The sequence below is a fragment of the Pseudorasbora parva genome, chromosome 1, assembly GCF_024679245.1.
Source record: "Pseudorasbora parva isolate DD20220531a chromosome 1, ASM2467924v1, whole genome shotgun sequence".
Classification (NCBI taxonomy): domain Eukaryota; kingdom Metazoa; phylum Chordata; class Actinopteri; order Cypriniformes; family Gobionidae; genus Pseudorasbora; species Pseudorasbora parva.
This window is the reverse complement of record NC_090172.1, coordinates 13,190,606-13,212,979: the sequence shown is the minus strand read 5'-3', so window position 1 is coordinate 13,212,979 and position 22,374 is coordinate 13,190,606. Positions and strand designations below refer to the sequence as shown.

At 43.4% G+C, this 22,374-nt stretch overlaps 1 protein-coding gene across 3 annotated transcripts in view; it reads left to right on the top strand.

Annotated features, from left to right (window-relative positions):
- Positions 1 to 662: 662 nt before the first annotated feature.
- mapk8ip1b (mitogen-activated protein kinase 8 interacting protein 1b) overlaps positions 663 to 22,374 on the top strand; it is a 52,322-nt gene continuing 30,610 nt past the window's right edge. Inside the window, exons 1-3 of one of the 3 annotated variants that reach the window (XM_067426690.1) lie at positions 663 to 1,113; positions 7,954 to 8,065; positions 12,269 to 12,508. In XM_067426690.1, the coding sequence (XP_067282791.1) occupies positions 1,058 to 1,113; positions 7,954 to 8,065; positions 12,269 to 12,508 (408 nt within the window). In that variant the 5' untranslated portion in view covers positions 663 to 1,057. Of the gene's footprint in view, positions 1,114 to 7,953; positions 8,066 to 12,265; positions 12,509 to 22,374 lie in introns of all 3 variants that reach the window. The other 2 variants (XM_067426609.1, XM_067426774.1) reach the window with 2 other exon arrangements.

Genomic DNA, 22,374 nt, shown 5'->3' with positions numbered 1-22,374 from the left:
AATGTTGCCTGGTCTGATGAGTCTTGATTTTTGTTGAGCCATTCAGATGGTTTCCACTGTGCAGGCTGTTGGTGGTGGTGTAATGGTGTGGGGGGATGTTTTCTTGGCACACTTTAGGCCCCTTAGTGCCAATTGGGCATCGTTTAAATGCCACGGCCTACCTGAGCCTTGTTTCTGACCATGTCCATCCCTTTATGTCCACTATGTACCCATCCTCAGATGGCCACTTTCAGCAGGATAATGCACCATGTCACAAAGCTTGAATCATTTGAAATTGGTTTCTTGAACATGACAATAAATTCCCTGAACTAAAATGTCCCCCTACAGTCACCAGATCTCAACCCAATAGAGCATCTTTGGGATATGGTGGAACGGGAGCTTCGTGCCCTGGATGTGCATCCCACAAATCTCCATCAACTGCAAGATGCTGTCCTATCAATATGGGCCAACATTTCTAAAGAATGCTTTCAGCACGTTGTTGAATCAATGCCACGTAGAATTAAGGCAGTTCTGAAGTCAAAAGGGGGTTAAACACAGTATTAGTATGGTGTTCCTAATAATCCTTTAGGTGAGTGTACACCACATTTCTCTCGAACACTGAGGGAGAGGTGTGGGGGATGGGTGACTTTGGAGACAAGAGGCAGAGAGGAGGGGAGATGTTGTGAAATACACGCCTGCTATTGGATCGTCTGCATGATTATGTACAAGCAGAAGAAGGACGCTGTCATGCAGCATCTCTATCAGTGCTAACTCTGCAAAGCTTTAATCTTGCCATTTCTGGAATATTTTTATTTTATTGTTTGTCTCTTGTTGTATATTGTACAGCGAGGATGCAGGTAAACACATGAACAAAGGCAGAGAAATACAGTGAGAAAAATGCAGCATTCATCAAGACGTCATCATAAAGCACTGAACATAACAGTGGAGCTGCATGCGCTGCTGTCATTGAATTCAGTCTAAACTGACTTCAAATACAGCAGCTCGAATGGCAGGCACGGAAATATGAAGAGAGCTTTGACCAGATGTCAACACAATCCCACGCTGCACTGCTCACAGTATGGACTCAAACGGTGATGGCAAAGAAGAATGGTCGGAGGAGCAATGGGAGAAATGGTATGAAGCTATTTTTCTCTATAATACACACAAAAAATGTGTTGTGCAAAAGGAACAAATACTACGGTGCGTCATGTTAGTACATTTGTTTTGATGAGCAGCAGATGCAAAACACATAGCAGATTGTTATTTTTTTGTTGCATAGCAACATTCTGTTATGTCAGGGATCTCCTAAAATATTTTCTGAATTTTTGACCTTTGCCAGTTGTTTATTCATAGATTGAAATATAATATAAATATGTAAGGGCATACTATTTTCTTCACTACTTTCTTTTTAAATAGTGTACTTATAGTACACTATAGTGTACTTAAATAGTGCTTGTTTTTTTATTAATTGCCGTGTCACAGACAAAACTTTTATTTTGAAAGGGACTGAGAAATGTGAATGTGCACAACATGAACTCTTTCAACTCACATATGAGCCACAAGCTGCTTCTGAAATTCTGTAGGTACTCTGATTGATGAAGAGTTGTTAAAAAAGTATGAATTTTTGTAGTATGAATACAGTGTAAGAGAACTACATCCACCATGGTGAAATTGACATGTGACCTTCACTGTTCCCTGCCACACAGTGCATTGGAAAAATATTCACTCCCCTTTTTTAATGTTTCGCCTCATATTTCAAAATCAAATATTCTTAAGTATTCACACCCTTAACGCAGTACTTAGCTGAAGCATGTTTGGTAGTGATTACATGTTTTTTGGGTATGATGGGTCATCTTTAGTCTGCAGCAAGTGGTGCAAACATATTTTTCTCACCTTTTTCCTGCAGAGTTTAGCTCTAACCCCACTTAAACACACCTGAACCAGCTAATCAAAAGGTGCGGACACTTTCATTTTCCATTTAGTGGCAGGTTTTGCTTTGTTTTTTTCAGATAATGTGGATTGGATGCAATGTTTGTCATATAGATGTTTACATGTAGCAACAAAGCGCTTTATACTACATGTATCCGAACAGGCCTATATTAAAACCCTTGTGAAAAAGTACACTTTAGCATATCTTTAAAAATGTATTAAAGGGTTAGTTCACCCAAAAATGCAATTGCTGTCATTAATGATTGATGTCACAATTGATGTCATTACCATCCGGATCGGATGGTGGACCTGCCTGGACATGACCAACGCATCCTGGAGTGTCTGCTGAGCCGTGTCAAATGGTGTCTCCTCCGAATTTGGCATGACATGCTCAAAACCCGTCTTCAGCGCAATAATTCCGATCTTTCATGTATTCATACTCTTGTGTAATCAACGCCCCATCCTAAATAAATCTGTCTCTTCCTTGATACCCTGAAATTTTGAATATTCCAATCTAGTATGATTTCTGACCTGTAAGGTTGCCAGAATAATAATCTTACACGGTGTGTTAATAGGCCAGAGGAGAACTGGCACCCCGACTGAGTCTGGTTTCTCCCAAGGTTTATTTTTCTCCATCATGCACTGATGGAGTTTTGGTTCCTTGCCACTGTCACCTTTGGCTTGGCTTGCTCAGTTGGGGACACTAAAAATATGATTAAAGTTATTCAACTTATTATACAAATGGAATGTATGAATTAGGTCTTGTTTAATTCTGTAGACTATAGTGCTGATCTGCCAACATTGTCGCTATGTGATACATTGGAATGGGCTGATAACATCACTGTTTTCTCCAGAACGACTGTACAGCCAAATCTGGTTTTGTCGCAATATTATCCTGTTTGACACTGTGAAGCTGCTTTGACACAATCGTGATTGTAAAAGCGCTATATAAATAAAGTTGATTTATTGATTGATTAATTTTCCTAATGTCGTTTCAGACTCGTAAGACCTTCGTTCATCTTCGGAACACAGTTTTAGTCCCAGAGCATAATAAAAACTAGCCTAGAAATCTAGACGCACCCTAGCGGCAGCAAATCTAATCTGCCCGTGAGTGTCGTCTAGCAACTCTCACGCTGCGTTCACACCAAGCACGAATTGAGTATCAAAATCGCGTCTACCGCGTCTAGTTTGACACGTGAACATTTTGAATACATTGGACGTGCGTAGAAATCAAGCATTTGAAGCGAAACGTAGACGCGCGTTAAAGGCGCTCCAGGTGAAATAAATTAAGCATTAACAGCCACACATGTGGTTCAGCCAACGCACTACCTGGATTATCTTCACTGCATGTATATTTAAATATAATATAAAGTTATGAAACTTCACTTTGCCCTCATTCAAAATGATTTGGTAGGCAACAATAGATTAATTGGACCAAAGATCGCCCATTAGATGTACTCAAGACGAAGTATATGTCATGTTTAACCTCTACATAGACATCCGAGCCAGCGGCAAATGCCAGAAGGTCTGGCCAAGGAAAGGCTGCTCTCGCTGGGGTTAAGCGCTGAGCGCCTGGAGATTGCCTGGTTCTAACAACTACAAAAACGCAAGAGTGTTCTTTTTAAATAGGCACTGTCTTTATAGGTAAACCACATATTTTAGCATATGAAAAGCATTAAAACTACATTTAGTGACAAAATATCATTATTTTTTAATTATATGCAGGGTTTATCCACTAGGTCAGTGTTATATATTTTGTTCAGTTGAGTACTTATAATATCCAAAATGTTTCCAACTATTTGTAAATTGTAAGAAAATTGCTATTTAAACCAAGGACCCGGGACATTTCAGCATAAGCGTTTGAATGAGACGCCTGTCAATTGCGTCATATCTGCGTTTCCTTTGGTTTTATTTGGCAGAAGCACTTTTCTCTTAGCAGTGTGAACGTCATAACATAATTTTAAACACACTTAAATGTACCTAATATGATAAATGAGCTGCTTTACCTTATACTCATGACCGGAAACGTGGAAATAGTGTGCCCGGCGACTGTGTCCCGTCCTGTCATAATAAAAGTCCCGGTGCTCACGAGGTGGTATTTGTGTAACAATCGCTCTAGTGGCCGTGCTCAGCTCCACAACACTCAGTCCTGCTCTGCTTCACACTACAGTAACGTTAATAACCGCATGCATGATTTCTGCCCGTGTCCTATTTTCCACCGGCTGTGAGGTGAAGACCCATAGACAGTAAAAGAAATGGACCGAGCGATCCCATTGACTTCTACGGCGTTAAGTGATGTCAGTATAGGAGCACTCACTTCCTGATGGCTGAGCGAACTGCGCAGGCTCAGACTGAGCTTGACGACTTAGATGTGACGTGAGCCTCCTGTCTGACAGCTGTAGGTCTTCTAGTAGATGTGGAAAGTGAAAGCTGAATCACGTTGTTTAAATATTTTCTCCCATTGCTTTTGGCTCACTATGGGCTTCTCCCCATTCTTCCCCCTTGACTTTATCAGACTTTATGTCTCCACGTCCCACCGACTGTCTCATAGACAGTAAAAGATTGCCTGCGAGCGTCTCCTCAGGTCTATAGGGTAATTTCTCAACTGTGCGACAGGGTCGCGTTGGTTATGACGCAATCGTTAGCCTATTTTTACAAAAACAGCTTCTGCGGGGCGATAGTGTAAGATACAAGGTAATGGAGCCTTTTATACATTGTCGTGTTTCTTTAGAAATAAAAAATGGACAAATGGAGTCTTTAAACGTCTCAGATGTAAAGTTATTCACTGTCAAAGTGACTCAAAAATGAATGGGAGTCAATGGGATGCTAACAGCAGGTGATGGCTTGGTTAGCAATGGCAGCCCCTAGGGGTGGAACGCTTTCCGAGCGCTAGATTACCCCCTTGTGAAGACCACATGTCCCAGGATACTGCGCTAACACTTGGCGTCATCAAACTACGCATTTGTGTTGAATGGGCGACCTCTAGTGGACGGAAAGTTGCATAGTGCACCTTTAAAGGGATAGTTCACCCAAAAATGAAAATGTAATGTTTATCTGCTTACCCTCAGGGCATCCAAGATGTAGGTGTGTTTGTTTCTCCAGTAGAACACAAGTGAAGATTTTTAACTCCAACCGTTGCACTGCGCAAGTCGTATAATGCATGTCAATGGCAATATATGAGAGCAAAACTATCCATATTAAATGAATCCATATTAAATCCTGCGGCTCGTGACAACACATTGATGTCTTAAGACACGAAATGATTGGTTTGTGCAAGAAGCCAAACAGTATTTCTATCTTTTTTTTCTATTGTTTTACCTCGAATGTGATCTATGTCCAACAGCCGTCCGTGAGCTATCACTTCTGGTGAATGAGGTCAATGTACACGATATGGTGTAGAGATACACGCAAAAGATAATTTCCGGTGTTTGTATGATCCCATTGAGATATGTGCACATTGACCTTCTTTTCAAAAAAAATATATTTTCAAAAATAATTTGTGTTCTAATAAAAGAGACAAAGTCATCTATATCTTGGATGCCATGGGGATAAGCAGATCAATTTTTTGGGTGAACTATCACTTTAAATCAAGAATCTGTGATTTGTTAATTCACCTTTATTTAACTGACAAAGCTACAAATATTTTCTAAGTTTTCACTGACCAACTGACCAATATATTTTGTATATATAAACATATTTGATTGGATGGCTGCCGCACACTCAAAAAAAAAAAAAAGTTGTGACATTTCACTTACATTACCTTGCCTTTTAATTATATATTTTTTTATTGTTTTGGAATTGAGGATATATGTACTATCAGCCACTTAGATATCACGTCAAAAGCAAACTTGAAATAGCCAGAAAACATGAAGACTGTGGGGCTTAAGAAAAGCTGATTTAGTTCATTAAATAAAATATCTTGATTAAATTGTTACTGCCTTTAGTTATTATTTTAGAAAAAATTTAAAAATGCGTAAAAACACTACCTTGAAATTTATACTTGGTTTTTATAAATAGATCTTAGTTAGTGTAACATGCAAAATAGAATTGAATTTGGTCTTTGTTTTTATGTAAAGTGTAACAGGGACATCGATTTACATTTGATAGGCCTATGAAAAAAGTGAGAACTTTGCCTCCTCATTTAAAAACACCACACCACTGCTCAGTCTTCGGGACTGAGAACTTAAAGTCAGTGTTTCCCCAAAACAAGCTGAAACAGGACTTAGTCATACTCAATTCTAGTCAGAACATGAGTCTGATACTGCTTCATTGGGTTGTGATTATGGGCCATGTTTTAACCAAACCAGGAAAGAAAATGCCTCTGCACTCAATTGGATAGACCTACAACCAATCAGAGCAACGGATTAAGTGACGGGCGACTCATAGTTGTCAATAGAACTCTGCACGCACGCTGGAAAAAATAGAAGAGGAAGATGAGTGTAAACAATCTTTGCTGGTGTTGTAAAATAATTTAAGGATACATAGATTCCTCAACAAAACGATAATCATTTTTGAGAGAAACAGTAAATGTTAATGCATAAACGAACAAGTTCTCCGTTTAGGATTAGAACAAATTCAACCCAAGCACTCTTTGCGCATCTCTGCATTGAACAGATGTAAAGCTTTCGGTTAGGCTATAACAGGGATTTAGGTTGCATTTCTTGATGCAGCAGCACAGTGTGTTAAGTGTCAATGGTTTTCAAAAGTACTCCTGAGCACATGTGGCTATATTTAACACAGTAGCACAATCATGAGCGTCTGAGGGCTCAAAGGTCATGCACATTCAGAAGAGGTTTCCTGCCTTGCCCTACATATACTGATATTTGTCTGGATTCCCTGAATCTTTTCACAATATTATGTATGGTAGTTGGTGAAAGACCTACATTTTGTGACAATCTTGCATTGAGAAATGTGATTTTTGAATTCTCTGACAATTCTTTCCTGAAATTTGGCACAAAGTGGTGAGCCATCTTTGCTTGCAAATACAGGGTCTTTGGTGGATGCACCTTTTATACCAAAATACGATACCCTCACCTGTCATCAGTTCACCTGCTAATTGTGGACTGTTTTAAAATGGTTTGTCTTGGATAGTCTTTTCACTTTTATTTTGTCTCTGTCCCAACTTTTTTTGGAGTGTGTTGCAGCCATCAAAATGTTTATATTTACAAAATACAATTAATTTGGCCAGTGAAAACATCATTTTACTTTTGACAGTTAAATTAAGGTTAAAGCAGCACTTGGCTACTTTTGCTTTTGGGGTCCGCCTACAGTTTGGAGAAAAAAAATGTCCTCAACTACTGTCGTAAGATCTTTGGTTCAGTTGAGTACTTACAATATCCCAAATATTTCCAACTATTTGTAAATTGTGAGAAAATTGCTATTTTAACTAAGGACCGGGACGTTTCAGCATAGGGTCTGAGGGAGTCGCCTGTCAATTGCGTCATATCTGCGCTGCCCTCGGTTTTATTCTGCAGAAGCATTTAACTGTTAGCAGTGTGAACAAGTGAAGGCACGGAGTACCATCATAACATCATTTTCAACACACATAAATGTATCTAATATGATAAACAGAGCTGCATTACCTCATAATCATAACCCGGAAGAGCGGAAATAGTGCAGGTGCCTTTCGCTAGAAGGATAGAGACAGAGCGTATTTAACGTTAGACCATGCCCAAACGGAGGGAGACGGTTGGTGTACTTCTCTAGTATCAGACGCTGAGTGAAGCCTGCTATTGTCCAGGTTAGAAAAACTTTCCAAAAATGTTGGGGGGCTTACATATTAATGATCCCCAGCGATTGCGTCACAATTGGCGTTATGTCGAGAATCGCCTGTTTTTCTGTGGTGTTTTTCACAAACAAAATTTACATATGAAGGAGGTAAATATATTGTTTGAGACTCACTGTATGTGATGCCCATGTACTAAACTCTTGTTATTCAACTATGCCATGGTTAATTAAATTTTTCATTCTAGGGCATCTTTAAAAGCAAAGAAACAGACTGTCCATTAGTGCCCTGACCAATAACTTTGGTGGTTCTTTCTATAGGCTGACTCATGACATAGGCTTGGATGAATTTGAAGATGCGGACTTGTCTGAAATCACAGAAATCACTGATGAATTTGAATTCAGGGCCAGGCGCAACAACTCTGACATCAAGGTGAGAAAAGGTCTTAACGCGTAAAAATATTACAAATCAATAACAGCCACTGGTAATTACAATGAATTGAGCCTTTGTGTACTTTTGTCCTGAATTTATTTGACTTGTATCTTGTTCTTTTGTGTTTTTCTGTTGTCGTGTGGACTACATCATTAGACTTGGTAAACAACAGGTTTACCGGTATGTCTGTTAGAAATTCTGCCTCAATTGTACTTGCTGACAACTGATATATATATATGCGATATATATATATATATATATATATATATATATATATATATATATATATATATATATATATATATATATATATATATATATATATATATACACACAAGCCTGTATTTAAATATTTCATAACTTGTATGTTTTAATTTCACATTAACTGGTCCTCTCTAATGATTTGCTATAGAGTTGATTTATTTATTTATTTTCCCCTCATAAATTTGTTTTCTGCACCATAGCCCTGTATGTATGCTTGGACTGTTAAAAAGTTTAATATAAAACATATATTAAATATGAATATATAAATATAATTATATTAAATATAAAATATAAAAAGTTACCTATAACTTTAACTATATAAACTATAACTGTTTATTAAATTATAACTATAACTGCTTATTAAATGTTTTAAATGCGGTTAAATGTCAAAATTACTCCCATATCATCACTAGAGTTGTGTGGTGGGAGTAAATTAAGTCTTTGGTCTGTATTAGGTCTGTGCTGCTTAGCTTCAAATCGAGCAAGCCTAATGTGTTCACATAATATTGACTGAAACAGGAAGCTCATCCCCTTTTAAAAAATAGCCAATAGCGTAGCTGTTGATTTCGGTAATGCCAGGCACACGTTCAAGCTCCAACCGGTGCGCAACATTTTGCTATGCTTTCCGGTGGAACGACATGTTTCTTGAAAACATGTTGTGCAACAGTGTGTAACAGAGTTTGAGATTACCACTTTCTCTTGTTTGGAGAGTGTCAAAAATATCAGCCCAATCAGCAGCAACATGTATATAAACAATGTTTTTTCTTTTCATCCTGAAATGAGAGGCAAATATTGGATCACAATAGGGAACCACGGTTTCCACAAATCCTTTCGCTCGATTGGGATGTTCTCTTTTATTCTGGACAGCAAAGGACAGTTACAGTGACTGTAACATATAGCTTATTCTGCAGTATTAAACACATGTAGCCAATATCGACATGATTAGGATCTACAGTACATGAGCATAACCACAAACAACTATTTTATGTGTGACACAAACAAGGCTTTATTAACTAGACTAAATAGGCTAATCAAACATAAACACATACATATATACAGTTTAGCAATGGAAAGAGAGCTGAAGCAGAATGCAGGAAAGCAAGACGTTATCACACATCACATACCATAACTGAATTACTGATGAAGATCACACTTAATATTAGGTGTCTTTACCTACTGCAATAACATAATAATGATAAGTACAGTGTACTTATTGTGTTTATGTTATATTTTAGTTTGCAAAACACTTGTACTGCTGTTGAGGTGGGAAACAGGTAAAGCTAGAGACAGGTTTAGTGGTATGGTTAGTTTTAAGGGAGTGTTAAAGGGTTAGGTTCAAACGGTTATGAATCAGTGAATCAATCAATGATTCGGATCGCCAGTGTCACGTGATTTCAGTAGTTTGGCAGTTTGGCACGCGATCCGAATCATGAATCAATACACTGATTCATAACCGTTTGAATCTTTATTTGAGGATTGAACTCAAACAAGGAAGAGAAGACAATGATGAATAAAGTCATAGTTTTTGTTATTTTTGGACCAAAATGTATTTTCGTTGCTTCAAGAGATTCTAACTAACCAACTGATGTCACAAATGGACTACTCTGATGAGTAGTCCATATGTGTTTTATTCCCTTTCTGGACATAGACAGTATAGTGTGCCTACACTTAGATACGCTCTCGGACTAAATCTAAAATATCTTAAACTGTGTTCTGAAAATGAACAGAGGTCTTACGGGTGTGGAACGACATTAGGGTGAGGCTATTAAAGGTGCACTATGTAGTATTTTTGCAGTAAAATATCCAAAAACCACTAGGCCAGTGTTCTATATTTTGTTCAGTTGAGTACTTACAATATCCCAAATGTTTCCAACTATTTGTAAATTGTGAGAAAATTGATATTTTAACCAAGGACCGGGACGTCTCAGCATAGCGTCTGAGAGAGTCGCCTGTCAATCGCGTCATATCTGCGGTGCCCTCGGTTTTATTTGGCAGAAGCGCTTTTCTCTTAGCTGTGTGAAGTAACAGCAGCGCCGAGTGAACGCATAGTTACGTCATAACATCATTTTAAACACACTTAAATGTATCTAATATGATAAACAGAGCTGCTTTACCTTATACTCATGACCGGAAAAGCGGAAATAGTGCAGGCGCCCGGCAAATGTGTCCCGTGCCATCATAATAAAAGTCCCGGTGTTCGCGAGCCGTGTATTTTGTGTAACAATCGCTCCAGCGGCCGTGCTCAGATCCACAAAACTCAGTCCTGCTCTGCTTCACACTACAGTAACGTTAATAACCGCATCCATGAACATGATTTCTGCCCGTGTCGTATTTTCCACCGGCTGTGAGCTGAAGACCACATGTCCCAAGATACTGCGCTCAAACTTGGCATCATCAAACTACGCATTTGTTTTGAATAGGCGACATATAGTGGACGGAAAGTTGCATAGTGTACCTTTAATGACATCAATTTCATTTTTGGGTGAACTAATGCTTTAAGGTGTAAAGCAATGTTCGCTAGTGTAATTATAGATGTATTTACAGAAATTAAATACAGCTGAAAATATAGCTGCAAACAGCAATTATCAGGGCCAAGCACTAAGAACACAACAGGTCATGCCAACATGCTGGGAGCATCAGACCAAATGCAACAATGAGCATTTAAAGGCATTTTTAGATGATTTTAGACTAAATGGTTGAAAACCTAACCCTAACTATAGTCACTGTTAAAATTATTGAATGGTTTATCACTTTCAACCAATAGGTGGCGCTGTGACCAAATTGATTTGGTGTGGTCAGAGTGAGGTGTCTGACACATGCAAAGTTTGGTGTTACTCTGCCAAAGCATTGCAGAGATGTTCATTTTGGCATCATGCCTCAACTTTGTTGCTGTGGTATACAAAAATGGCAACAAACAACACGAAATTCATAACTTTTTGACGGCACATTCCGAAGATGATCTGACTCGAATTTGGTGAAAATCAGATAGCTACATTGGTATCTATGTTCTCAGCATGTCCCAATGAATCTATAAAGTTTCATTACCATAGGCAAATTTAATAAAAAGTTATTTGCATTTTTGGAAATTTCAATGTAACTTTCCCCGAAACATTTTAAATACTTTCAGGGCATGGTGCCAAAGACACATACTGTTTTGTAACAATACAACAATGCGTTCATACATTTTTTTTTTCTTTTTTTTTTACACAATTCAAAATGGCCGACGTAAGCAAGATGCTCATCTAAACTCATATGAAAAATGTCTTTAGGTGCCACATCATTGAATTCCACCTGGTAAGAAACATGAAAATTACCAACAGCGGCTACAGAGAACAATACACAAGAAGGCAACATGGCAAATGTGCTTGAATAAACGGAGAAACACATGACAACAACAAACAAAGAGAAACTTAAACTAATCAAACAAGAACCAATGAAAAGACAGAACTGATAACAAGGTAAAAAGACAATAAAACAATGACAACAACATATACTAAGGAACCAATCAGAAGATGACACATGAAAAAAGGACAAGATCACATGAGGGGAAAAGGGAATCACATGACAAATACAGAAAGTATTTTAAAAATAAAACACAAGAAAACATGATACAAGAACAAAATTCACAACATGCAGGTATTTTAACAATATGTATCAGATCATGTAAATGTTAGTACATAGTAGTTAAAAAACTTTTGCATATAACTGGAGCTGAAAGCATGCATCTCATTGTAATGCAGTGAGTAAACACCAACATGAATAGTCTTTGTCCCAAACCCCTCCCCCTGTCTCTTGTTCTCGTGGCTTAGCAGGCACCAAAATGCCAAAGTCTGATGTCATTGCTTGCTCTAATGGTTGGGTCAGTGGCCCTCATCTCCTCTCTTGCTTTTTCATTCACTCTCTTCTCTGATTGACAGCCACTCTTTTCAATCCCAGCAGGATCATGTGATTCAAGCACCCAATAGTGGCTTGGACAAGGTGGAGGCAGGCGCAGTGGGTCAGATCCAGGCAGAGACACATCCTTTACATCGCACTGATGCTGTCGATGGGAGCCAAAGAGTGGCTTGTCTATACGACAGCAAAGCGTCTATGGATTCTGCTGTTCCTTTCACCATGGATACCTACCGTCCAAAAAGACCAACCACTCTCAACTTATTCCCACAGGTGCCCAGGACTCAGGTAATAAATAGATGGGTAAAGATAGAGCAGTAGATATACTGCAGGTGTTTTTTCTCTTACTGCAAGGGACACAGTGCCTCCTAAAATATTTTTTTTACAGTGATAGCATCCAGTAGCAATCGACACCTTTTCAGAGGGAGGCATGTTTATTTTTGGGCACATTGTGTTCTACTAATGCAAATTGAGCTAATAGAGTAGGACAGGTAATACCACTTCCAAAAAGTCAAATGACAGGAGGTAATGCCTGAGTGCATTGTGATATGATTGGCTCATTACTAGAGATGAGTGTTGACACCAATTTCACGATTCGATTAAATTCTATTTGATATTGATTATTTTGGACATTAATCAGGTACTAAAAAAAAACAAACAGGTAACTGGAGCCATTGACTTCCATAGTTGGAAAAAAAAATTCCTATGGAAGTCAATTGCTCCAGTTAACTGATTGGTTACTGATGTAACAACAACGAGTTTATGAGTTTAATGTCTCGGGGAATAATTAACTCAAAAGGGGTTCAATATTCAATATTCATGAATTTATGAATATAATTTGCCCGTCATTCATTACGTATTAAAAATTTCCCGATAGGGAAAATTGTTTAATTAAATACAAGTAACCCTTTATGAAATTGCTTGAAATTATCCTACTAAGTTCGTCCACCAAATTAGTTATAGACTTTTCAACTCAATTCTCCATAAGGGATCACTGCTTTACGAGCGCATAGGAAACATTAACTTTACTGATCAGGACAAGTTCAATATTTCAAATGGTCATACAGTTTACTTTACTAACATAGTAGCATAAGCAGTTAGGTAACTTAGATCGCAAGTTTCATTGACTTTGTGTATGTGGGAGAACAACAGACCCAACTCATTAAATGTCTTTCTGGAGGTTTAATAAACACAGACTAAAAATAACACTACGATTCACACAGAGAGTACACACTAAATATGCATCAAGAAAGTAGACATGTAGGTATTAACGAAAGAATACATAAAAGAGAATAATGAATAGACTGAGATTAGAGAGAGATAAAAGAGAGAGATGAGAGAGAGAGAGAGATGAGAGAGAGATGGTAGGCATTTAGAGGTAAAAACACAGCTTTCCTTCAGTTCAACAACTACGACCTTCACGGAGCTTGTCCCAACGGGACAATACACACCTTCTTTACAGCAGTTTAAATTTTATAAGAAGAAGAGTACTTGCATTTCTTTTGGTTTCGTTTTGGCTTCTCGCTTGTGTGTGTGTATATATATTTCTGCGTCTCAGGTAATTCTCTCCGAGGTCGGGAGGTGACGTAGTTTTCCTTTAGCGGCGTTTCGGGTCCACCTCCTGAAGAAGCCTGTGGCTTAAGTTGATGGAACGAGGAACAAAGGATTGTTGAAGACGGAGTTTCCAGAAGAGAAGAGTTCAGAGGAGAGTTTCAGAGGTCAAACCGGGAAGAAGTTTCAGAAGCGAAGAGACCGATTGTGGTCTCCACTGGTCTTTTAAAAGAGTTAATCCGCGCCCCCTTCTGGCTAATTCACCCAATCCAGAGGGTGAATTCTGAGCGGGAGAAGTTCTCTTTGTCTTAGTTTTATGGCCTATTTTGCATGTTCCTGAGGTGTCGTAAAGGGGTGTTGATTTTGTATGGTTTTACTCCCAAGTCGGCTAAACATATTAATGATACATTTCACAATCCCATTTTGTGCATCATTGAGTAAGTCAAAGAAATAGGAATATTTAGATATCAAACACCTTATGGCTGGGAGATATTAAAACAGAGATACAATTTTACACAGGAATACAAGCATTTAAAATGAGCTTACATTGTTTCTATGCCATGACTGAGTAGGCCTGAGTCAAGGAGCATGCATATACACACCAAGCTACCTCGTATACAGTCTAGAATAGTCTTAATTAAAGCTTCATAAGGAGTGTGTGTGTGTGTGAGTCCTTGTGTATTGACAGGAGCCTTGGCGCCTTTCGGTCTGGGGAATGAAAAAGGGGGGGGGAAACAGGGTTCGAGTCGTGTGACCCGATCAGGGCCTGTGTTATTGGACGGGGTCGTAAAACTGCCGAAGTTGTCACTTCCCCCAGACTCTGTGGCGTGGCTCTTAATTTACATGCGGCTAAAAGCTACCCCCCCCCTTTTTACAATCAACACTGGGTTCCTCTTTGATCCTCATTGTAAGAGACCACAGACGCTACAGTTCCCCCTTTTCATCTGACGAAGTCCGTATGACATCGTCGGATGACAGTTATCGTTTTGGTCGGATGACAGGTGGATCATGAGGGTCAAGTGGCTAGTGGTTTCTTAATTGTTGTTTTTCTTCAGCCTTCGGTTCCTGAGGTTATTCTCGGACAGCCTCCCATCACGATGGATGGATGGTAGGTGAGTCGGGCAGTCGGGAGCAGGTGTTTGTTACGGCTGGGGCGCCAGCTCGATGAGGTCCGTCTCTGCTCCGGGCATTGTAATTTCCCTCCGGGGTTTCCATCGGAGACCCCCGGACACGGCCGTTGTGAGCTTGGCTGTGGAGGTTCTCATCTGGTTGAATTTTCAATGTTAAACAGAGTTCCGACGGCGGCAGCGGCTCCGAGCAGCGCTCCCAGGAACCGTTTGGGGCGGCGGTTGTGTCCACCTAATTCTGCCTGGGTGACGGTCATCTTCTCTAGTTGTTTTAGCATGTGCGTGACATCAGCATCGGCGTGGCGGAGAGAGTCCTCTGTCCAGCGAGCACCGGCCCAGCTGTACTGGGCTACTGCACGGGGGTAGTGTGCGTTGTAGACGTTGCGGGGGTCAAGTCGGACATACACCTTCTGAGTGTGGGTTCGGCAGTTGGTGATCAGAAGTCCAGGTTGCTCTCTCAGTACGATGCCCGAGGCTGGACCCGGTGTGATGATGTCTGGTGGTGGCTGGCCTCTGATTGTCTGGAGGCACAGGAGCAGGATCCACAGTGGCATCCTGTTACAGGCAAGAGAGAGAGAGAGAGAGAGAGAGAGGGAGAAAGAGAGAGTGTGTGTCAGTGAGATTTGTCCCAGGTGGGTGGGACAGTCTTCTCGTTTCGGGGACGGCGGTTGTGTTCAGCTTGCATTGGCCCCTAACTGTCTTTCTCTGTTAGTGGCCACATGTCTCTTGATCTGGTTCCTGTGAACCCATTTGAGAACTGGTTCTCTTTGTCCCTGGTTTAGCTGAATCTGGTATGCGACGGGAGAGAGTTTGTTCATAATCTCATGGGGTCCCGTCCAGTGGGGCAGAAATTTCTTTGACAATCGTCGGGAGCCTGTCAAAGGTGGCGGGTTGAAGTTGTAATACCAGACCTTGTTGCCCACCTCCAGTTCTTGGTGTGAGGCTTTGCGGTCGTAGTAGGCTTTCTGACCTTCAGCGCTCTTTTGCAAGTGTTGCTGAGCAAAGGCAAAAGTTGTTTTTAAATGTCTATGGAGCTCATCGAGGTACTGGAATGTGGTGTACGCGGTGACCAGGTTGGAGTCGCCGGGTTGGTACAGCAGGTGTAGTGGCAGAGTCATCTGCCGCCCAGTCATGAGTTCAAAAGGGGATACCCGTGTTGATTCCTGCGGGGTGGCTCTGAGGGCCATCAGCACGAGGGGGAGTTTCATATCCCAGTCTTTTTGGTTAGCAGACACGTACTTTCTCAGCATGGCGACTACTGTGCGATTCGATCGTTCAACTTGCCCTGATGCGATTGGATGGTAACTGACGTGCAGTCTAGCCTGTATCCCCAGGCATTTCCAGATTTGTTGCATGATCTCGGCAGTGAAATGGGTGCCTCTGTCTGAGTTGACTTTCAGTGGCAATCCGAACCGTGAGAAAACGTGGTTTAACAGGAGGTATGCTGTGGTCTGGGCGGTGTCGTTGGGTGCTGGTAGACACTCCACCCACTTGGTAAACTGGCACACCACTGTAAGAAAGTACTTGTTGCCTCTTGTGGACCTGGGCAGGGGTCCTACCCAGTCGATTTGTAGGTCTGACCACGGAAACGTGATTCCTCTGCGTTGCAGTGGGGCTCTGTGGTTCGGGTTTGCCGGTTGGAACTGACAGCAAACCAGACACTCTCTGACGTACTCCGCAACATCTTGCTGCATGCCGGGCCAATATGCCACCTGTTTCAGTGTGTCATACGTGGCTCTGGTGCCGTGGTGTCCCGCACATGGTGTGTCGTGGGCGTACATTAGCATCACCCCCCTTTGCGATCGTGGCACCACAAGCCGTGGCGTTGTGCTGCCATCGGGTGCAAACCACAGAATGTCGTCCTGTATACGCATCATGTGTTTGGAGTTGTATAGTTGCTTGAGGCTTGAATCCTCAGAGAGGTCAGAGTCAGAGATAGGGTGGTCGGAGGGGTCAGAGAGGTGGTCGAAAATTGTCTTAATTGCCGTGTCAGAGGCTTGCATGTCCGCGATGTCGTTGTGTGAAATCTGCGGCGTGAGCGCTAGTGACTGTGCGGCGGCCATCGTGGCAGGTGCTGGTCGCTTGCTGCGGGTTAGCACTGCCACGGCGGGGCTGGGTGTGGGGTTTGGAGGTTCCCACATCTCGCCGTGTAGTGCGCCCATCTTTGCGAGGGCATCGGTCTGGTCATTTAAGTCTTTGTCGGGGCCGGGTAGTTTCGAATGGCCTTTGACCTTTTTCCAGTACACCGTCAGTTCATGTGTACTTGTGATGTTGTCACATTCCTGGAACAGGTGTTGGTGCTTGACTGGCTTGTTGTTAGCGGTCTTGAAACCATTTTGTTTCCAGGTTGGAAGGTGGCAAATGAAACTGAGCCTGGCGTAGTTAGAGTCTGAGCAGATGAGTAGTTCTTTGAAGTTATGGGCTGACGCGATCTGACAGGCTATGAGAATGGCTGCTATTTCTGCATATTGCGATGACTGGGGGCCCAGCATGAAGTGTCGTGGTGGGCACGGCTGATCGTTCACCCATAGCACACCTGCACCTGCTTTGAGGGTGCCGTCGTGGTTGTAGGAGCACCCATCGACGTAGGCCGTGGGCATGTCTTGGCACGCGTTCAGTTCAAAGTACCTGTGACAGGTGAGTTGTTGTTGTTGGGGTTCTTGTTCATCAGCGGCAGCTGTAGGCGTGTCATCGGAGCAGTTCTGGCATGCAGCCAGGCCATTACCCAGCGCAGACTTGTGGTTCTGTGCATATCGTGCCTCAACGTTGCGGCCTTGGAGGGCCATCAGCCATGTGGCGATACGTGAATTAGTGACTACGCCATCTCGGATGCGTTGGCTATTGAGGAACATTACGGGCTGGTGGCAAGTCTCTATGATAACCTTCTGCGCCCCAATGTAGTTGGAGAACCGCTGTATGGCCCACACCGTGCAGAACAGAGCTTTTTCACAGTCCGAGAACTTGCACTCCGGTGGGAGAAGCGTTTTGCTGGCATATGCGACCACCTTTTTGTCTTGGTCATGTCGTTGATAAAGGCCAGCACTAAGACAGTGGTCGGAAAACCCGGCTTCCAGGTAGAATTCCTTCTGTGGATCTGGGTAAGCAAGGCATGGGGCTGTGCATAAATGTCTTTTTAGTGCTGCCATGGCGTGTTCCTGAGCTTCGGTCCAGACAAACGGTGAGTCTTTCTTTAGCAGGGCTGTGAGCGGTCTGGCAATGTCTGAATAGTTCTCGATGAATTGTCGGGAGTAATTGCATACCCCAAGAAAACTGCGTAGCTTAGAGACATTAGTAGGGGGCTTGATGTTTTGAATGGCATGAATTCGGTTAGATTGAGGTTCAATGCCTTGGGATCCGATGAGCAGGCCAACGTAGTTGACCTTGGTTCGGCACCATTGTCCCTTGTGGAGGGCAATCTTGACACCGGCTGCGGATAATTGGTTCAAAACATAGTCTATTTCTTTCAGGTGGTCGTCCACCGTGGCGCTCTTCATGAGAACGTCGTCTACGTAGATTAAGTTGCCTCTTACTCTGGCATCCGGGCAGGCTTTGTTAAGGAAGATGTTGAACTCAGCTGGTGAGTTAGCATATCCGAACGGGCACCTGTTGAAGGTGAATTGTCGGTTGCCAAATGTGAAGGCCAGCTTGTGTTGATCTTCTGGATGCACTGGGATGGTCCAGAATCCAGAGGCCACATCAAGTGTAGAGAAGATTGTGGCCCCCCTTATTCGGGGTATTTCTTGTTCCAACTGAGTCATTGGCCACCTTGACAGCGGCACCTGTTGATTCAATCTCCGATAGTCTATTGTTGGGCGCCAAGTGCCGTTGGGTTTGAGCATGGGCCAAATTGGGGCGGAGTAGGTGCTGTTACATGGACGGATGACACCTTTGTCGAGCATGGACTCGATAATCTTCTGCACTGGTTCGTATGAAGCGATTGGGATCTTGTACTGCTTGACAAACGTGGGAGGCGCACCAGGTTGTGTTGGGATGCGCACCGTGTGGAGGTTTGTGAGACCGCAGTCTAATGAGTCTTTGGCAAAGGATTCTTTAAACTTATAGAGGACTCGTCTGAGTCCCTGACGTTCTGTCTCATTTTGGAGCGCGTTAGCGTCTCGTAGAATTTGTTGCACTTGAGACTCAAAACCGGGGTACGGTTCCTCCACTTGGGTGTCATCAGGCAGTTTGGTATGGAGGGGTGCAGCTAGTTCATCCGTTTCCATGACAGGCTGTTGGGAGACTGTGTATATTACAAGGTGACTGTCCTCTGTCAGCTCCGTTCGGCAGACCTGGTCTTTGGCCGCCGGCATGACAGATGTTATGGCGATGAACTTGAAGGGTACAGTGAACAGGGTGTTGTCTGTACATCCTGCTGGTATCAGTGCGGGTGGAATAGGCCCAATGATGGGTAGCACAAGTTCAAAGTCATGAAAGTCATTGCTGATTAGCCATCCCAGTCGAAAGGCTTTTGGGATGTTGATGTCAATTGCTGTGCAGTTGTTGAACAGGATGTAAACAATACGAGATGACACTTCAGTGAGGGGTGTGGCTTCAAGTGTGAGTCCGAGTTCCACACATTCGGGTGAGGGTTGGAAGGAACTCAGCGTGTGGTTTAAGGTTTGACCACATCGCATGTTGAGCCGCACAGCGACCCCTTTGGTGTATGCTGGTATTGCAGTTCCTTGTTCACTGACAAGCGTGCAGACTTCAGGGATGGTCTGTCCCGACATGAGATTGTCAAGGCTGATGGGAAAGGGTGGCTGTGACGTTAATGGAGCCCATACCATTTCGTTACATACGTCCACATGAGCCTGGAGGCGAATCAGAATGTCTGCTCCGATGTAAACATCGTGGGGCGGGTCCGGCAGGACCAGAAAATAATGGGTAAGGCACCTGTGGTTCCATTTCAGGTGTAACGCACAGACTCCTTTGGCGGACTCCATAGAGGAGGGGTATGAGTTCAAAGGAAAGCGGGTGCGCTTGCTGGCGTAAAGAGTGTGTGGTGCCTTTTCACTGAGTGACTTGAACAGTGAGAGACTAATGGCTGAGTTATCGGCCCATAGTGCGAGAATAATGTTTGTGGTGGTGATGTCATTCAGCTGTAGGTCATTCATGACCCGGGGGCAGAAGGCATCAGAGTCTTTGGTTAGCTGAAATGTGCAGAGTAGCGAACTTGCACTTGGCTTTGGGGCTGAGGCTGGGTTGTCACAGTGTGCTGCAGGGGGTCCCGTGACCTTTGTGACCTGGCAGTCTGGCTCTGCGGGAGTTCCCGTGACCTCTGTGACTTGACAGTCTTGCTCAGACGATGTGTGTGTCTGAAGGGGCAGAGGGTCGCGCACTTGAGCCCAGACTTTCAGCTGTTTGAAGTCCAGTACGGGTTCGAAGCGGTCCAGCAGGTCTTTTCCGATGAGAAAAGGATAAGCGTTCATAGGGGAGACATAGACGGGATGTATCAGGCTCATTGGTCCAATTGTCAGGTGGATGGAAGCTACGTGCTTGAGCTGGATGTCGTTTTGGCTATACGACTGCACATTTAGCTTACAAGTGTGAAGGTTAAGGGTGCGATTTTGCCTCTGTGCTTCAAATCTGAGTCTTTCAAACAGTTGGGCGGATATAAGCGTGAGGTCGGAGCCAGTGTCAACTAGGGCTTCGAGCTTAAATTCCCTTTCCATAGTGATAGTCAGATAGAGTTTTCGAGCCATCCCCTTCTCGATTAGGTTTCCCAGGAGTCTTGGTGTGGGGACCTGTGTGTTGCTTAATAAGCCGTCTGGATATGTGTCAAGTGTCTCATTATGCGTGCAAATAATCAAAACAGCGCTTTCTGGTACGCTGGCCTGCCCCATGATGCTGTCTTGATCAGAGGCTGTTGCTGTCAGCTGTTGTGTGGGTGTGCTGCTGACGTGTGGGGGTGCAAAAGTTAGTTCATTAGTCTGTGGTTGGGGAACAGTGTTCAGGGTGGATGATTCAGTTGCAGGAGGGTCAGGCAGGTTGATTTCAGGTATCATGTCTAGTCATGCTGTGCCTGGTCCGTCCTTCTTGTCTTCCTTGTGAGGTTTCTGTCGGAGGAACTCTTTCAGGGTTTTTAAGAGCTCTGTAACCTCAGAAGCAGCTGCACTTTCTTTGCCAGACGTGGGTTCAGGTCTGGGCCTGCCATTGTCCCGTCGAGGGTGGCCTCGTCGCTGGCTTTCTGGGCTGGGTGGACCCGGAGGTTCGTTTCGGCTCCGTCTGGGTTGTCGGCCAGCTTCCCAGGTGCCCACCCCCTTTTGGTTGTGAAAGGGGCGAGGCGGTTCCCAGGATCTTTCAGAGCGATCGCTCTGATACCGTGGCCGGTCGCCATTATGACCACGCTGCCCTCTGCTGGCGTGGAGTGGTTTGGACTCTCTGTTGACGGGTCGGTAACTGTGGTTCTGTTGGGCGCCCTCTAGGGTTAGCTCTGGGTGGTGCTCAGAGACAGGGCAGATGGTGGGCTGTTTTACAGTCTTTTCAGAAATGGTTTTCTGTTTGACATAAGCTTTGTGAGCCAAGTCTCTTAACTGTTGCATGTCCATGCTGCGCGGGCACGCCAGCACTCCCAGGTGGTGACTGACGGTAGGGTGCAGGTTTCGGAGGAAAAGAGTTTTGAAGTTGATGTCCTCCTCCATGCCTGGGTCGTTACGTGCCCCGAAGTAAGCACGTCGCAGTCTGTTATAAAAGTTCTGTGAGGTCTCGAGTCGGGCTTGCTTGAGTTCCATGGCAGTGATGAGCCCCTGGTCTGACTCGGGATCGGAGTACTCACGAATTAGAGCTTGTCGTAGATGCCAGTAGTCCGCTTTGATGGCCTCTGGTTGTCGATCCAGAAAGCTGCGTACGTCCCGATTAGACGTGGCCCTGAGCAGGTACAGTCTGTCCCAGTTGTTCGCGTGAGCGACAGTTTGCAAGTAAAAGTCTATGTCTTTTAAGTATGCGTGGACGTCGTGTCCTCCTGCCGGGTCTGGGCTGAAGGTAGGAATATTTCTGGCCAGCTTATCAAGGTTCTTTGAGGCTTTGTGGCTGTCGACCTTGACTTCCTGGAAGGGCGTCCTTTCCTCTGCTGCTGACGGGGATTCGTGGAGACTGGCAGGTGATCTTTTACACAGGGGGCTGTCATCCCCCTTCGTAGTTCTTGCTTCTTGGTGCAAAGGTGCGGAGTAATCGGTCAGGGGAAACTCTGTGTTGTGTGTTTCCCCTTTCCGGTCACGTTGCACTTTATATGATTGTCTCAGTTCTCTGTGCACCATGTCAAGTTCATCTTTGAGCTCGTGTCTTTGCTGGATGAGCTCGTCGATCTCGGCTTGTGCCGACTGCAAATGTTTTGCACAGACTTTAGCGTTAATGTCTCTGTCTTTAAGTTCATCATGGGCTCTCTCCAGGAGGGCTTCGCCACGCCGAAGCTTTTCGTCGAGGTTTTTTCTGGCGTCTTTCTCTGACTGTATTCGTCGGTCGGTGTCACGACGGAGC